We start from the raw sequence: 16,662 nt of genomic DNA on the forward strand, positions 1-16,662 counted from the left end.
GCAAAGATGCGGATGAAATAATTTCCATTCTGTCTGTGCATTGCCAATATGTGGCTAGTTGTGCTTATACAAGATATGTAAATGTTTGCCTAAGAAAAGGGATATACCGGCAGGGCGCGCGCTCCATTCCCAGCGAGCACGCGGAGTCCGCTCCTGGTTTTGCTGCTCCGCTCATCGCAGCGTATACCTTCCCTGACTCTCATCACTCCAGCATTGCTGTGCAAGCAGATGTTCCCTCTCTGATGCCAATTCTTACAATTTTCGCATTTGGAGAAGGTATTCTTTCGCGTGAAGGCTGCAAAGTGACAAGAACCGACACCGAACTGCCTCCCTCCTCGGCTCAGTGAGAGAGAGGGAGACTTGAGAGCGGATAACGGCTTTTTGGAGAGATACAGTACAGTAAACCCGCGGCGGTGAGCAAGGAAGCAGTTTTATTTACCACACCTGTGATGCGTTGTTCTGAGCAACGAAGACGCACGAGCGGGATACTGATGGCCACGCTACGGCACGAGGATATGTGTTGAGGAAAAGACTTGGGCGTTGTGAAAAAAAGTGCAACAGAGGACACTCTCCGGACCTTTAAAAGCCCTGTGCGCCCGTGTTTTTTCTCTGCTCCCTGCCTTTTGAAACTTAGGTGATAAAAACCACGAAGATGCCCTTACTTCTGGGCCCCTTTGTCCGCTGTAGGTTCAGCTCTACGCTCCTTGTGCTCTGGCTCGTGCTCGCTGGCTTCACCTGCACTGGTGAGTTTCACTATGACATTTAAATGCGTTTTGTTAATGATGCTGTCTAACATTTAGTGCTGGGAAAAACACAGTAAGTACATACAAAAAAGGCTGCACGTGACAAGTTGTTTGCTAGTAGGTTTTTTGTCCGAAATGCAGCCAGCGCGTGACAGAGCACGTTGTTAGCGGACGTTATTGTTCTTTAATTTGCTAGCAGTCACACACATCAATTAGCCTCCGACTTCAAGGTTAAATAAGAGTGCGTTTGCTGCCTCAAACGTGCCTACCAAGGTGAAAACTTGATTTAAACGCAACTATCATTGAACATCTTTTCTTAGGTTGCAAACGTATATGTTTGAAGCAGCTCAGCGCGGTCTAGCGTGCGTTTTACCCCCACTGTCGTGACTGTAAGGGAAGTTGGAGCTACACCTGCTAGAAAGGAGCAAACCTGCACTTTCAGACACGTTTTTACAGACGGGCCCGTGAACAATAAAACGCAGTGCTCGGTTACAACATTGCGCTCTGTTCATACTGTCACATAAGCAACCTTCACTTAATTTAAGCAGACTAACTCCAATATAAGAAGAATATCACGCCGCTTATCATTTTGTTATTAAATCTTAGAGCTATGTCGCCGCAGAGCGGACAGGGCAAGCCGTACATTCAGAGCCTGTATTCATCCATCTAACCGGGTGCTGCTCTGCTGCCTGCAAACAGGATCATTCAACTCCACGTTTCTCTCCGACCAGGACTCATTCCTGCTGCATGTGCAGTATACTGACAGCTTTACGGAGTTGGTAGACGACCTACTCGCGCTGATGAGTTACATTTTATGATGTAGCCTCTTGGCCAGACACTAGCGATTGCATGCAAATGTGCTTTGATGTACAAAACAATCACCGACAGTGGGGGTGAGCTGTAGTTAGTGCACAGACTGGAGATAAGTTTAGCCCAGCAGCTACAAACAAGACATTTGTATGAGAGGCTGTTTATAATATGCAGCTTCTTCTCGACTAAATATGAAAAATCATTTATTCATCATTATTTATTATAATAGTATTTCACAACGTATTTGTGCAGAAAACACAACGATAATCTAACATAAAAGTGCTAGCAAGCCAGACAAATCAGTGCTTTAATCAATACAGTCAATAAACCCTGATACCCATAATGCACTCTTTCCCACTTCAGCTATTTGACTATTTTACCCTCTGTTTACCCATTCTCCTGATGCCAAATATTATACTCGCAATGCCGCACAGCTGGGAACTGCTGTTGAGTATAGGAAACATGATAATTTCACACGTCATTTGCTGTGCTCTTGTTTCCAAACTGTTAACCTTGCTTAGGACAGAAGGTAAACATGTTAAAGTTGGTGTAATTGTGTCTCTAGCTTCAGGACACCGAGATGATGAATTAAGAGGGCTTTTCTCCTGCATTAATTAGTGTATAATTATGAATATATTAGGATTAAATAAACAGTCAAGCTCCAGGGACCTCGTATATCAAGCTAAGTAAGTAGCAGTGCAGTGATATTTACAAGTCATTTTATGATGCATGCTGAAACAGAGGTGTTTGAGTGTGTGGCTGGTTGGTATGGGTGGCGTGGAGGTGCTGTTGCCTTGCAGCAGGAGGTGTATCTCCTCCTCGGTTCCGTGTGCATGTTCTGTCTGTCATAATGTCAATTTTAAGATTCCCACAGGTGTGATGCTGTTTGTCTGTTTCTTTGTTCGCTCTGTGATAGACTGGAGATTTGTCCAGGGTGTTTCCCAGCCCTTCACTCAATGCATGCTGGGATATGCTCCCAGCCCTTTTGTGACCCTGAATAGCAATGAGCCGGTTAATAAAAAAAGATGAATTCAGGGATATAGGTGATTTCATTCTTCTCTGTCTTCTGAATCTTAAGGCAGACCCCTCTCTCTGTTCCCCTCTGTCGCTGTCTATCATATATTAGTTCAGTACAGGCATCCTTATAAGCTGCCATCACAGCTTACAAGCTACTTTTATAGGATGGAGTCAGTCCCAGAGATGCATCGGAAGGTAATTTGGTAGCCAATTCTTCCGACATCAGGGCCAGGACGGTCTCAGCTGAGATCAGACGAGCTATCCTCTGAAGAGAGGCAAGGCGCTGACTCGGCATTCGTCTGCATCAAAAGCCGACTTGTCTTTTTTTTGCAGGGAAACATAACTCAGTCAGTAATAAAGGTAGGCCTGTCAATCTAGATTTTGAGCTAGCTGAGCACTTTCCCTTTCTCTGTGTTGTGAGTGATCTGACGGGCCGGACGGAGGGGGGAGTTGTGCTTTCAGCTTGAGGAACAAAGAACTGTACTGCTTTGCCTGCGTGTGCACACAACTTGATGTTTTTAGAATGCAAAGTGTGTGTGTGTGAGGGGGTTTCCACAAGGATTTGCATACATGCATTTCTGCTGCCTGTGTATGAACTTGTATTGGCTGCAAATGATTCCAGCTCCTGTTGCTTCTGTTGTTTGCCATTTATTTAAACTTGCCCGTTAGTGTGTTGTGTTGTTTGTCCCTTGTTACTTCCTTCGAGAAAAGATCATCAAAAAGTCGGCTACCCATGCAGAGAGAATAAAACCCTGCCTTTTCCTTTGTTTTTCCTTCTGCCCAATGAGAGCGTTGCCAAGCAATTGTTGTCTGGTTCAGCGAGGGAGCATGGGATTTGGTATGAGGCACCTTCCTACTCGTGTGAACAGTCACCTCAGAGAAATTTCCACGGGGTGTGAACCTCGGGATGATGCAAGGCGAGCTGGCCATTAACTGACAACAAGCAGAAATGTTGGCATAATGCAGCAATTTGAGGCCTCATTTCTTAGTACGGTAATATGAGGGATGCTTTTGCCAGACGTCTCTCATCACTCTAATGTGAATCATCCCGGAGTTGTCTTTCTCGCGGCCCGTTTTGTCTCTCCTCATTGACTCACTAAAGAATGCGATAAGGGGAGCGAAAGCTGAAATTAACATAATTTATTGGGGGAAATTGCCTTCTGGTCAAAGGAATTTAAAACCACTTCGTTTCTGTCCCATAGCTAATGCATGGCAAATGATCGCTATGTATTTGCCCGGATGTGGTCTTTTACGGGGAAGCGATAATTTACTACCAGAAAGAGTTTTTGTTCCCTCCAGTCATGGGAGATGAATTCAAATGACAACGGAAGGACTTGAACACTGGGGGAGGGAGATTTTCTGTAATATTATTTATTTTCTCTTCTGCTAATACTCACCCAGTAAATTAACATGATGTACAAATGCAGAATATATCATGCAAGGAGGTAATTACAGTTTGGAGGGAAAAAGTAGAGGAAAAAAATTTAAATGATTTCTCTCCTCATGAGTACTAATACTTGTTATGAATGTTCTGCTGCTCACAGAATTTGAATTGCACGATATTACAATTAAAAAAAGTGAGTTTGCATTATTTTCAGGACAGAGCTGATCAAATGTGTTGCATTTTGTATTCAGATAATTTCTTTGAAACAGACAAATTGAATGAATGCTCTTCCTGTCCGACTCTTGCGGAATCTAATTTCTCCACCTTGAGTTACTGTGATTAATGGCGGCAGAGATAATCCTGGTTAAATGAATAAAAGGTAAACAGTGCATGTCAACACGGGTCAGCTTTAAACAGCGCAGGGGCACGCTCCATTTGGTGACAAATGCCCAGGCAGCATATCCTTCAGAAGGCTACGTCCCTGCTCTTATCATTTGCAAATGGCAATCTTGAGGAGGAAAGGAAGGACACAGGCGTTGTCGAGGACACACGGAGGATGAACCTTGCAGAGGGGAGGAGTTCGGTGTTATTTTCTGCAGTCTGTGCAGAGGCCCTGCGAAGGCACTACATCTCTGTCAAACTCTGCCCTTTTGTTTCAATTACCCCATTTCTATGATTCAGGTCTATGTGAGAGCGCTTAGGGGCGGAAGTTGGGCTGTTTCCCTCCTGGAAGGCGCTGCACCCAGTCGGTTTCCGCGCTTTTCTATCCAGGTAGCATAAAATTGACCTTTCACCTCTGATATAGGATGAGATTACCCTATGTTTCAATGAGAACCTGGACAATAATTCATGTAAGGCCTCCCTGTCTGACATGGTATCAGCAGTGTGGAGATTGCCCTCTGCTAACCATCCTGTGCCAACGCTCGGCCTCATATATCCAAAGGCCACCAATGAGAGGTGGGGATGAGCTCACTGATCCGAGCACTGGGGCTTTTCCTGGAGGTTCTAATCGAACGCGCCTTTTCCCGGGTCATCTCTCTCTGTTGCTCATGCGGTGCTGACCTTTAACCTCTGAGGCCTCTTTGCTCTCTGAGAAAATTTCAGCCTAGCAAAAAACATGGGACACATGAAGGAGGAGGTTTATGTCCGGGAAGTCGATGGCAGTAGAAGATGCTGCCCCAGAATCTATTTGACATGATCTTACTCTCTATTTATAAACAGAAAAAGGATATGGTGGAGGGTGTTGGTGTTCGCTCTGCTAGGGCTGCCCCCTAAAAGTCAAAGATTATAATCATTAGTCGAGGAGAACCGAAGCCCTCTCACATTTAATCAGCTGAAACTGCACTTGTGAGGCTGCGTCATTGCACACAGCTAACCTGGAGCAACAGCATAGCAGGCTGTTTACTTTACAAACAAGTCACAAAATGTAGCGTTCAAAAGGTTTTACCCAGGGGCTGAAGTATCCACAGAGGAATCTTCCTCAGCACACTAACAGACCAGGTAATTCTAACCAGTAAAAACATTGACTGAAGGAGTTTTAAGTTAAAAATCAACATTTCTTCAAAACTCTTTAAAGTGTTTGGCTCTAGGAGCTCACAAGCTGAATTGCTTATTCTGGTTTTATACAATTTTTAAAAAGACGGTGAAGTGACTTGACACCGTAAGAAAGTAGTTAAACGGCCCTCTTGCTCGCCATAGATCCAGTATTTGTGTGTAAAGGCTGTCGGGTTTTGTTTTAATGTTAGTTTTTAGTGTACATAATGTACCGTCTGGCTGCTCACTTTGTGCAGCCAGAGTAGTGGCGTGTTAGGAGATGTTTCCAGATCCTTCCTCTTCTCTAAGTGATCAATACTCTTCTCCAAATGGTTAATTGGCCATCAGTCACTGTCAGAGGAAGCGCCTAGAAGCCCAGAGGTGTCTTGGTGCAGCTCATAATAAGAGAGTGTCCAGTCCTCTGGGTCCTCTTCTGGCCTTTACTTCAGGCCAGGTGGTGGCTGGGGGAAGCAGATCTGAATGCAATATGGAGAGCCATAGATTAATAGTTCCTTAGTAAGGCCACCAGGGAGCAATGTGAAAGCCACTTCCACTTCATCATACAGTGGACTGGATAGAAAGTCTACAGAGGATGTGGTGGGAAAGGAACTTTGAAACCACGTGAAGGTCATCTCATGTGAACTGGCATTTTGCCGATTTCATCAGTTAAATGTCATTGTGTAATACCCGGATTTTCTTCTCATTAAAACTAAGGTTGGTTAAATGTAAATGTTTCGACGTGGTGTTATACCGAGCAGGGATGGTCTTGTTTAATTTTTCAGCAGCTTATAGTCGTGTAGAATTAAACGCACTGACTTGTCTTCTATTTCAACCTTGAAGAGAGAACACACCTCCAACCATACGTATGGCTTATTGGTATGCTTAGCGCTGTTTAGCATGGCATGTAAAATACATAATTAGAAATCACCTAAGGCTACCCATGCAGCCCTGCTGGCACTTGATTGGCAAGGGTATCTGAGGGCGGTCGGGCTCAGCCGGAGCCAGAATTTGTCATCTCGAAGTGATTTTGTTGACAAGACAGGAGGCACAGTGACCTTTCCTAATTATATGTATGTGTCCAGGCCCTGATCCCTTAGGCAAGCAATTCAACTGAGTCAACAGAGCGGTGACTCTCAGAGCACATTCGAGCCCAGGCAGCATGTTGTGTGATGTAAGGTTAGAATACGCTGGGTTTAGCAGCAAGCTTGTTAATAATTCAGTATTGATACAACATTACAAATGTCATCCGTGTCACCTTTTGCTTATAGATGAACAAACTCAAAGATCAGGTCAGATCAGGTCTTTCTGTCGCCGCCTTCTACTAGTACCTGAAATCGTTACAAAAAGTCATTCTGATGTTATGCAACAGTATGCTAGTTGCTTCCAACAAAACATAAACCATTTATCATCCACCCTAAATGCGTAGCAGTGAGAGAGCAGCCTCTCTGATCTATGTAGGTCCCTCCGTTATTGTTTTTCCCAAACAAACCATTTCCTCATGTGAAATGAGGTCTGAACATTACAGATTCAAAGCTTAAAGCTAAGCAGCAGATTTTCTTGGCAAGGCCATCAGGAACACGAGGCTCACAGAAAAACGCATTCAAGTCCTTACTCCCATAGAATTAATCATGACAACACAGCTACCACTGAGGCTAGACACTCCCTTTTTTACAGCGCGCCTCGCACTTGATCATGGCCGCTATGGATTTAAACGTCCGCTGACGTGTGGAATCAAAGTGTGTTTCCATACCTGCTGGTTTCTTCTTGCAGAGCTTGATTTTCAAAAGATGAGTGCAGTCTGCTCTGGCGTTGTTTTTGTTAATTATCCACTAATTTGCACTCCTGTGTTCCAGGCAGATTTAATATTGATGGGTTGGTGATATCAGAAATAAACTCTTATGATTTAATATAATTACTTACAGGAGGAGTGATACTTCCCTAACATGTTGTGGGGCCAAGGATGGTGAATCTGAGCCCTCTCATAATTTCTGTAGACGTGTACTCGACCTGAGTCAACAACATACCAAGTAGAAAACGAAGAAGCTGGTAGAGGAGTGCCAAACAATGAATGCGTATCTTATCGAGAGCCATTTAAAGCAGCTGTTTGATCCTATTTATTTAACAATCCTACACCATTAAACCCTCAAAAACATGTTGTTTTACTCCCTATGGTTATCAGTGGGCTAAGTCTGTTCAAGTACTGGACTTGTGTAAGCTCTATTTACTGTTTCATTAAATACCCATATTGGATTGCTTTAGTTAAAAGTTGGCAGGCAGCTACATCCATTATGCACCACGCTCTTGGAGAGGACCTCTCTATATCATCGACCTGCAGAGCCACCGCTTCAGACGTAAGCATGTGCAGAGAACCAGGACAACCCCGACAGCGCTACACGTCACACTTATACCAGTTTTTGGAGGCTGTCAACACTGGTAAAAACCATTTATTGTTTACACTCGTGCATGTATGTCTAAAACAGTGAGCCTGTGAGGGCTCTTTAGCTCTGCAAGCAGGATGATTCTGCGGCATCTTGCAGTAATCCACTTTAAAAATGGACAGGGATGAATGTTGCATCAAGCCTACGGGAACAACTTGTAAACCAACTGTTGAAATTAAACATTTGCTGAAATTAAATGCTGCTCTGTGAATTGCTAACATGCTCAGTTTTCCACCGGCTACTTTTGATTTAGAGATGCTCCAGCAATGCTGCAGCGTATTCAGAGAAGTAGGCCTGGATAAAAGCTGAATGATCTCATCATACTGTACATGAATCAAAAATAAATAACCACATAAAGTGACAATAATAGGAAGTGAAGAATAACAGAAATCAAAAGAAGCCAGTTCATGCAGTCAACTCGAGTTAGCATGACAACAAACAGGACAGGACTCTCTCATTCCCACTGAGCTGTCTGTGAACTGTCTTTACAGTATGAATGTCCACATTCAGTAAGTTCTGAGTCATTCATATCCAATCCAACTTTATTTGTAAAGCACTTTAAAACAACCACAGAGGACCAAAGTGCTGTACATAAGAATAAAAGACATAAGATACAAATAAATATGAAATTATTATTTGTGTCCTGTGAGAAACATTGAGACACATCTAAGAGTAATCTTGCTCCAAGGTCCATGTGACTGTTTATCCTTTATGCCTTTAACTGCAACTCCTGGCTGTGATGTTTGGCGACCTACAGTAAGTATGGCATTTTTATTCTAACAGTTGGTCTCATTTACGTGGCCGATTTAAACCTTGCTTTATTCCAGGGTGGTCTTTGGCACTTGATATGCATATTGAAAATGATGTGTGTGTGAATACCAACACATAAGGTTGTAACTGTCAGCTAAGGCTGCACAATTAATTGAATATTGATTACGATTCTGACTTCCCACGATTAAATAATTGATTGACGGCGATATTGACGTTTAAAATGCGTGCTCCGCATGTCTTGCAGCGGCTGTTTAGAATGGAAGAGGAGACTGGGGTTTTGGTTCAACGAGTGACCATGTTAAATGGATGCGTCTGTGGTTGTCGTGGTTACAGCAGCTGTTGAAAGCAGGAAGAGAAAACATAGCTGTCCTCGTGAATGCCTCTTTGTTGTTTTTCATTATGATCTTAACATATTTATCTCTTACGGCTTTGAAGTGTTGTTCGAGCAAACGTGTCATGTAGGCGACACTCGGTCGCATTTTGAACGCTGCTTGTTGTTACGCTAAAACGGGAAGAGAGCAGGTCACACCCGCAACGGCTCGTCATCGGTTGTTTGGAGGTATTTTGGGTTTAGGGTTTAAGTGATGCACAAAATTGAACTGAAAGCATTGCTTTGTTTACTTAAATGTGAAAGTACATTAAAAAAATGCCTAAAATGACTAAATAATCGTGATCTCAACATTGATCAAAATAATGGTGATTATCATTCCGGCCAGCCCTACTGTCAGTGTACAGGCTGATCTGATGGCAGTTAAAAGTGTTGCTCATTTGGAGAAATTCCAATCAGCAATCACATGTTCAGGCAAATTTTGTGTGTCATGTATTTTTAATTGAAGCTCTTCAGTCATGTACACAGCATATTGATATGGAGCACAACAGGTTAAGTCTGCTTGGTGCACTCTACTGACAGATATAAACTGACATCAGCACGAAGTCTGGTGTGGGCGGATAGAAGATATATTGCAGTTCTTGTTAGTGTTCAAGTCTCCTCTGTCAAAAAGGCAGTATGATGTCACCACACTGAAGTGCCTCTCTCCTAACAGATGCCCGGCTCTGCTTAATTGTGAAATGAACAATGTGCATTCGAACGTGTGCCGTTTATGTACTTAAAGAGCTTTTCCACATTATTGATCGTCATGTTGCTGTTGCTTCTTGTGGCAGTTGGCAGTGGTCAACTCATTCTGTAAAAACAACAAAGCTCGCTTCAATTTGCTTGTTTAATTAATTTGCCTAACATGCAGTTGGGGCGGGCGGACATCTGGTGACCAATAAACATGAAAATAAGGCGTTATTTGTTCGATGTGGCTGCAGTTTAATGAATGTGAGTTGGTGTCCAATTTCCAGCAGTGATTGAAAGTACGCTGGCCTCTGACTGAGCTTGCTTAATACGATATTGTTAACAGCTCCTCTAATGACTTCATCCATCCTTTATTTCTGAGTCACTGTAGCATAATTTTACTCCCAATTCAGAACATCCCATCACTCATTAGCTGAAGACACTATAGAGGATTATTTATCTCAATTATTCTCGGTCTGACAGTTTAATTGAAGCTGAAAAGTCAGGTAGACTTAACTTTGAACATTTTTGTTCAATTGAAGAGCTAATGATGTTTTTAAACACCCATATAAACTTACTAATATACATTTGTAATGTTTTCAACATGCCTGTCTTTGAACTCGTCCTCCGCGCTGTTGGGATCACAGAATCATCCCGTGAGTGGTCATAAATGTCACCCAACGGTCCGTCTCTGCTTCATCTGATGGTGTTGCCTGTAATCTTGAATCCGGAGCAGCGTTGTGAGTCACTCTGGATAAGAGTGTCTGCCAAATGTTGTAATTGTGTTGACAATAGCCAATGGAGTAAAATGTGTCTCGCTATTTTCCGTTATGGCTGTTTTGATCGCTGTCAGGATGTAAAGTCTTTGCTCCTGATGTTACTGACGTGTCAGGAGTCAGCAGCCGTTGTTTCATTTATCACATGCAGCTACACGTAGCTACATGAGACTCTGTCCTGCCTTATGGAAATCACTTGTAACTGGATTTCAGAGTTTCACTCAAAGGTCCTTCATTGTGTCCTCAGCTGTAATGTAATCTAAGTGGTACAACATCAGGCTTGCTTTGTATAGAAACAAACCAGAAGCCTGTAAATCCCTTTATCTTTGCTGGACGGTTTCCGTTAAACAGACTCGCTTTAAATATCTCAAGAAACAACATATGTTGACTTCTGTGCAGCTCAATATCAGCCTTTAGAATTTCTATAATTATGTCTTGTCGTCTGTTTAATTAATCTTTCTAGTCTCCACTATTATAGTCGATTTATTGTTTCTTTAATATGACCATCAGAGTCCCAACTGTATCCCAAAAATAGACTTTCTGTGCCCCTTTGGTCCGCCTTTCACAGCACGATGGGGCTCCACTGGGCCGGACTGATGTGCAGCAGCGTGGGGAGGGAGGACCGGGCCTGCTTAATCTCTACCAGACATGACAACTTTATAAAGGCACATTAATCCACAGTGAGCAGGCTCCCTCTGGAGGTTTTTTTTTTGAGTGGGGAAGCAGTGTCCGACTTACATCGGGCTGCACCGTCCCTCTAAATTCTATATAGGTCTTTAGAAGTGTGGAAAGAGAGGCAGATGAAGTGTTTTCCTTCTCACTTTATTTGGGTTGATCTGAATAGGCCAGCCTATCATCACAACCCCCCCCTTCAGCTGGTAGCTGTTGCTGGTCCTCGCTTAATTTACATCCAGAGTCGCACCTCCATTTACCCTGTATTTCTTCACTTATCAACACTTCCACAAACACATTTACATTACACCTTCTCTTACCTTTAATTATCAGACATTACTGTAGAAGGGGCTGATTGTTCATTGAACTTTAATCTACATACTCGTACTGATACATTCACACATTTTAAACACATTAAAGGGCCAGTTCGCCGATTTTCAACCTCAGTCCTATCATGCTATTATGGGGAGCTATGGAGCTAATGCTAATGCCATTATGGTAGGGAAAAAAAAGCAATATAGCTCTGTGCCTTTGGAGGATGCTATCTGCTTCTCCAATGGGCCCTGGAAAACCTCTACGTAAAACGCTTGCTAAACTACACTTCCTCAGTCTAGGACGCCCGTCGCTGATGTCATGTCTCATTCAAAGTCGTCAGGTTTGAAATGTAGACTGCAGACCTGAAGATTTTTTAGATGATCCACCGGTATATTCTCATCATATTTCGGATTCTTTACCGCTCTGAGCCATCGCCTGCAGCGAAACGGTAGTATTTCACTCCAGCGTCTCTCGCTGGGCCGTATCTTTCAGAGGGAGGATTGCAATGCATGCTGGGTGTTGTAGGAATGTAGAACGGGCGAAACCACGAGCTGTTTGTACAACTTTCTCCACAGCTATGGCACCAATTTCATCATCATCTATCGATCTATTCAGAGAACACCAGCTTTGACTGACAGTGGCTTTTTGTGCTTGTATCGATCTTGTATATAAGCCACGTCTGTACTCTTTATATTTCCCTGATGGAGTTAAGATACACTATGTCATGTGTCTGTGTGCACATGACGTCTGTCACTAAAGGAAAAAGGCAGATTGTGTGCGAGACTGTGTGACTAACCTTTTCCATTGTTGCTGCAGTTCGTCAGTAGAAATCTCCAGTGTTGTTATGAATCATCTCATTTTCTCTCTGTCACACGTTCCCGGAGCCAAACAGAGCACGTCCCCCGAATAACCCCCCTCATGTTCGACTGAAGTGTGAGAACTGTGTGATTGGACGGTCCACACTTTGCCGTTTAGAAATCATACTTCTGTTTTTCAAATGACTGAGAACTCGGACGGATTGGTTTCAGGCTGAATCATCACAAAGCCAAATGCAATTTGGCTTATTTTCTAATTTCTTGCTCTGCAACATGCTCTGCATATGGCTTTGCTCTGTCATTTTCACTAAAGTAATTATTAAGTTGTAACTTTTCGGGCTGAGTCAGTGTGTTGTTCAAAATGTCATTGTTAAACTTTTCCCCTCCTTATTCTTTATTTATATTCCTGCAGAAATGTCACGCTGTAAAATCCTAAGCTTTTCCACACAAGGGCGGGGTAATCATTTTAAGAAGATCATTTGCTTCACAAAAATAAAACTTTTATCTTTGCGCTCTCTGCTACAGAAGTCTTAAAGTCGCTGTCCACATTTGAAAGCCAGGATTTGTCCCACTGCTGTTCAAAGGCTCCAGATAAAGTTGTGAAACAAACTCATCCCATGTGTAAAAATGGACTTCCTAACACGGATAACATTTCTGTGATCTCACAAAGGCGCTTTTCTCTTGCTCCGGCTGCCTTCAGCTTTCCTTTTATCAATCTTGTCTTACCTTTCAGGTTCTATTATATTCATCAGTGGCGTACCTCAGCTCTCCTCACTCATTACAGGAGGCTGAGACGCTGACAGTTCATCATTCTGAAAAATCTTTGTCTTCTCTTCCACATCAGCTTAATCCATGTAAAACTACAAATCAGCTTTCAAATAGTCAGAAACACATCCCCAGCGTTAAGCTAAGCAGCACACTTTTTCATTAGTGGACTTTTTGCCTTCATAAACTGAAGCATGTTGGTGCCCGGCCTCCGTAACAGGCTGCCATTTTGTGTAAAGCCATCACTGATGCATGGAGCATCCACAGCCGGGTGCAAATTGCCAGCGCCTAAAGCAAACAGTCGGGCCGGAGGTCCCACAAGTATGAGGCAGCCAAGTAAACCCATTAAGTGCCTATAGAGTGGTTTGTGGTGTCCATATGACGCTCTCCACAAATGAGCCACCAGCTGATTCACTGTTTGTTTGTCTGTGGTTAAATAACCACCGAGGAGTCGACACAACACTTCACTCATTCTGTGTCTTCTGTAGCGGAAACAAAACGTGTTCACATGGTTTAACATCTGTGATTGAAGTAGTTAGTGGAAAAAGTTTGAGACTGCAGTTGTATTTAATTTGCAGTGTAAAAAATGTGTGGTATAATATGCTGTAATGCTGGTAAATCACTGCACAAGCATTTCACTTGGAAGTGTAATTTGACAAGTCTGCAGCATTTCATTTCGGGGCACTGAGGCATGATACTTTCTTCTGCTGAATTATTCTCTCCCTCTTAACATGATGCCAAACTGTACAAATTATTTGAATCGCCAGAAGGTGTTTGATTTATGCTGAGTCTAAGTTATCAGCTCCAAACAGGCCATGTTGCCTCTCTCTTATCGCCCTGCCCAGCCGCCTGCAGAGTTTCTGCATGTTTTAAGCGCAGCCCTGAATGTGATGACAATAGTCATGAACAGAGCACAAAGACAAAAACTGCCACTTGCAGCAAAATGAGAGCCTCCCCCTCTCGCCTAATTTCTGTGTCGGATTCTCCTGCAGTATGTTTGACAAGAAGGGCTGGCAGCTTTACGCAGTGGCACAACTCCGGCTGTCGTGGGTGCTGCCCACCCCCGACCCCTGTCACACAATTAGCTTTCTGCTTCTCGGATAGCTTGAACAAAGGTGAACTTGGGGAGCGGAGGCTGTGTTCAGTCGGGGCGGAGGGGTGTGTGTGACACTCTGATGACTCCGGGGCACTTTCTTGACCAGAGGAGTCGTCTGCTGTCACTAAACATCACTGTCTCGCTCCACACTAATGGCATCTCCAGATTGTGCTATGAGGAACAAAGCCTGGTTGTATGAGATACTGAGGAAAAAATAGAGCGACCCCATTTGGGCTGCAGGCTGTGGTTAGTGACAGCGGCTGCAGACCTATAGACGTGTCATGACAGACACGAAACCAAGGAACAATTATAGGGTGATGTGCTTCAAGCTAAGCTGGCGGTTCCTTCAACAGTAAGGAGCAAAAGTCTCGAATAATTGCAGGGAAAAAACACATTTATACAGACTGTAAACTCACACGCACGTCACTGTGGTTTCTTCAATGTGTTGGCGGTTTAAGTTTGAAACTGAACAATATCCAATCAGAAGGTGAAATTCAAATGCAGAGTAACATCACAATGAAATGTTATGAAGAATAATTTGTGACTTTCCTGTGGCTTTGAAAATAAACAGATTAAATCCACTGAGCGGAATATTTCCCCCCCATAATAGCCCGCTCCTGAATTAATTTTTATTATATGCAAATTTGCATTATCCTGCCAGTAATCAATCTAAAATGGCAATTTTTTGTTTTGCTGCCAACAGAAAAAAAATGAGTTAAACAGCGGGAGTGTATTGACTTGATCTTCATTCAATCTTCGTTGCTGTCACGGAGTCACTGGGAGGCAAACTCGATGTGTTTAACAACAGATAGCGTATAGTTCTGGCAAGGACACTAAACACTTCAAGACAGTGATGAAGCACAGCGGCGGTAAGTGCATCATCAAACCGCAGCTGAATATAATGCATCCATAAACGTAAATACAATCAATAACAACCAAAAGATAAAGAGGAAAATAGGTGTCTTTCTGTAAGCCATCAGAACACTGAGAGCTGTCATTGGCTGTTAGATCTGAACTTAATTGGATTAAAAGACGAGCTCATTTGCCAAAGTAGTGTCATTTCTGTTGATTCTCTTTATTACAAACAGCCCTAAACTACCCGGAGAAGAGTGACAGACAGATATGCAGCGTTTCAGCTGTCAGTCTCTGCAGGAAGTAGCTGAAGTGAGCGTCCTGCTGCCGTCAGTAAAGTATCACTGCTTTCGTGCTTAACTCCTTAAACAAAATTCATTCTCTACTGCCGTTCCTTCTCTCTCCTTCTTTTATTTTAAGTGCTTTTCTGCATTGTTAATTTGAATCTTGGGGAATATTGTGTGCAGAGCGTTGAATGTGCCATGTTTCTGCAAAGCATTGCAGGAGTACAACGTTTGGCATCGGCGTTGTCACACTAAATCTCGGTCTCCATGACACTCGGAGTCAAAACATGGAGCCTGGAAATGCAAGCTCTCCCAATGTCAAGAAATGGTTCTCATTGAAGGAGCTGGAGCTGTTGATGACTCTGGCAGAATAAAAAGTTATTTTATTTTAATTGTGTTTCATCAAAAAAAGGCACTGCAGACATTTTAAACCGCAAGATTTGACATGTTTTTTTTGCTTCAGAAGCCGAGTATTATTATCCCTCCTCCTTCCTTATTTATAGGTCGCAGCATGTATGCAGGTCCATGTGTCACCGTTTCCCTATGGAGGCTGCAGAGTCCCACAGGTTCAGCTGTAATACCCCGGTTAATTCCCCCACATGTCGGGTGATTGTCGTCAAAGCTCCTGTGTCAGTTTATCCTCCACTCTGGCTTATTCTTACATTTTACTGACGGCTTTATTGCTCTGTTGCCACTGATGCCACACCCATTAACACACACAAACAGATGCATACACACACAGATAAAACAGGATGTCTGTTAACAAACACCCACACACACACACTTCACATGTTCCTCCACGTATTTCTAATCATTATAAGCACTCATCTGCACAGTGACATGAGTTTCTTTCCATCGTGGCTTTGTGTTCAGTCTTGAGATTTAACTGCCTCCACTAAGACAAAACGAAGTTTGAATTCCTCTCTGTGCTCGTCGGATCAAAGTTGTGTTCCTGACATGTTTATAAAAACAGAATTGTTCACAGTCTCCACCCACACGCTTAGTTATTCACCATGAACAGTTGGTAGCACAGCGGTAGAAAATGAGGTTTCTGAGTTAAGATTTTCACCCCAGTTGGCAGAGTTTGCCGTGCAGTTTGTGGGTTTAAATAGCAACTGATGCTCCGTTAACAGCCGCATTTATGGTTTGCATAATGTGAGAATTTAAGTCCCATTTTAACTGAAGTATTTTACACTGAGGAAATGTGTGATTGGCCAAATATGTTCGAAAGGAACCTGTTGGTTGAAAGTTATACATTTTATACAATTGGTGTCTTATTAAGTTCAGGGTGTAGCTGTGTTGCTGTCATGTTTAGACTTAAAGGAGCAGTTCAC

General features: G+C 43.0%; 1 protein-coding gene across 1 annotated transcript in view; it reads left to right on the top strand.

The window, feature by feature from the left end:
- Positions 1-652: 652 nt before the first annotated feature.
- The window catches only part of unc5a (unc-5 netrin receptor A), a 137,501-nt gene continuing 121,491 nt past the window's right edge, over positions 653-16,662 (top strand). Inside the window, exon 1 of the mRNA XM_069669901.1 lies at positions 653-743. Within this exon, the coding sequence (XP_069526002.1) occupies positions 653-743 (91 nt within the window). The remainder of the gene's footprint in view (positions 744-16,662) is intronic.

The sequence above is a fragment of the Semicossyphus pulcher genome, unplaced genomic scaffold (genome assembly GCF_022749685.1).
Source record: "Semicossyphus pulcher isolate SPU_LCO1_2020_fin unplaced genomic scaffold, fSemPul1.0.p SCAF_2, whole genome shotgun sequence".
Classification (NCBI taxonomy): domain Eukaryota; kingdom Metazoa; phylum Chordata; class Actinopteri; order Labriformes; family Labridae; genus Semicossyphus; species Semicossyphus pulcher.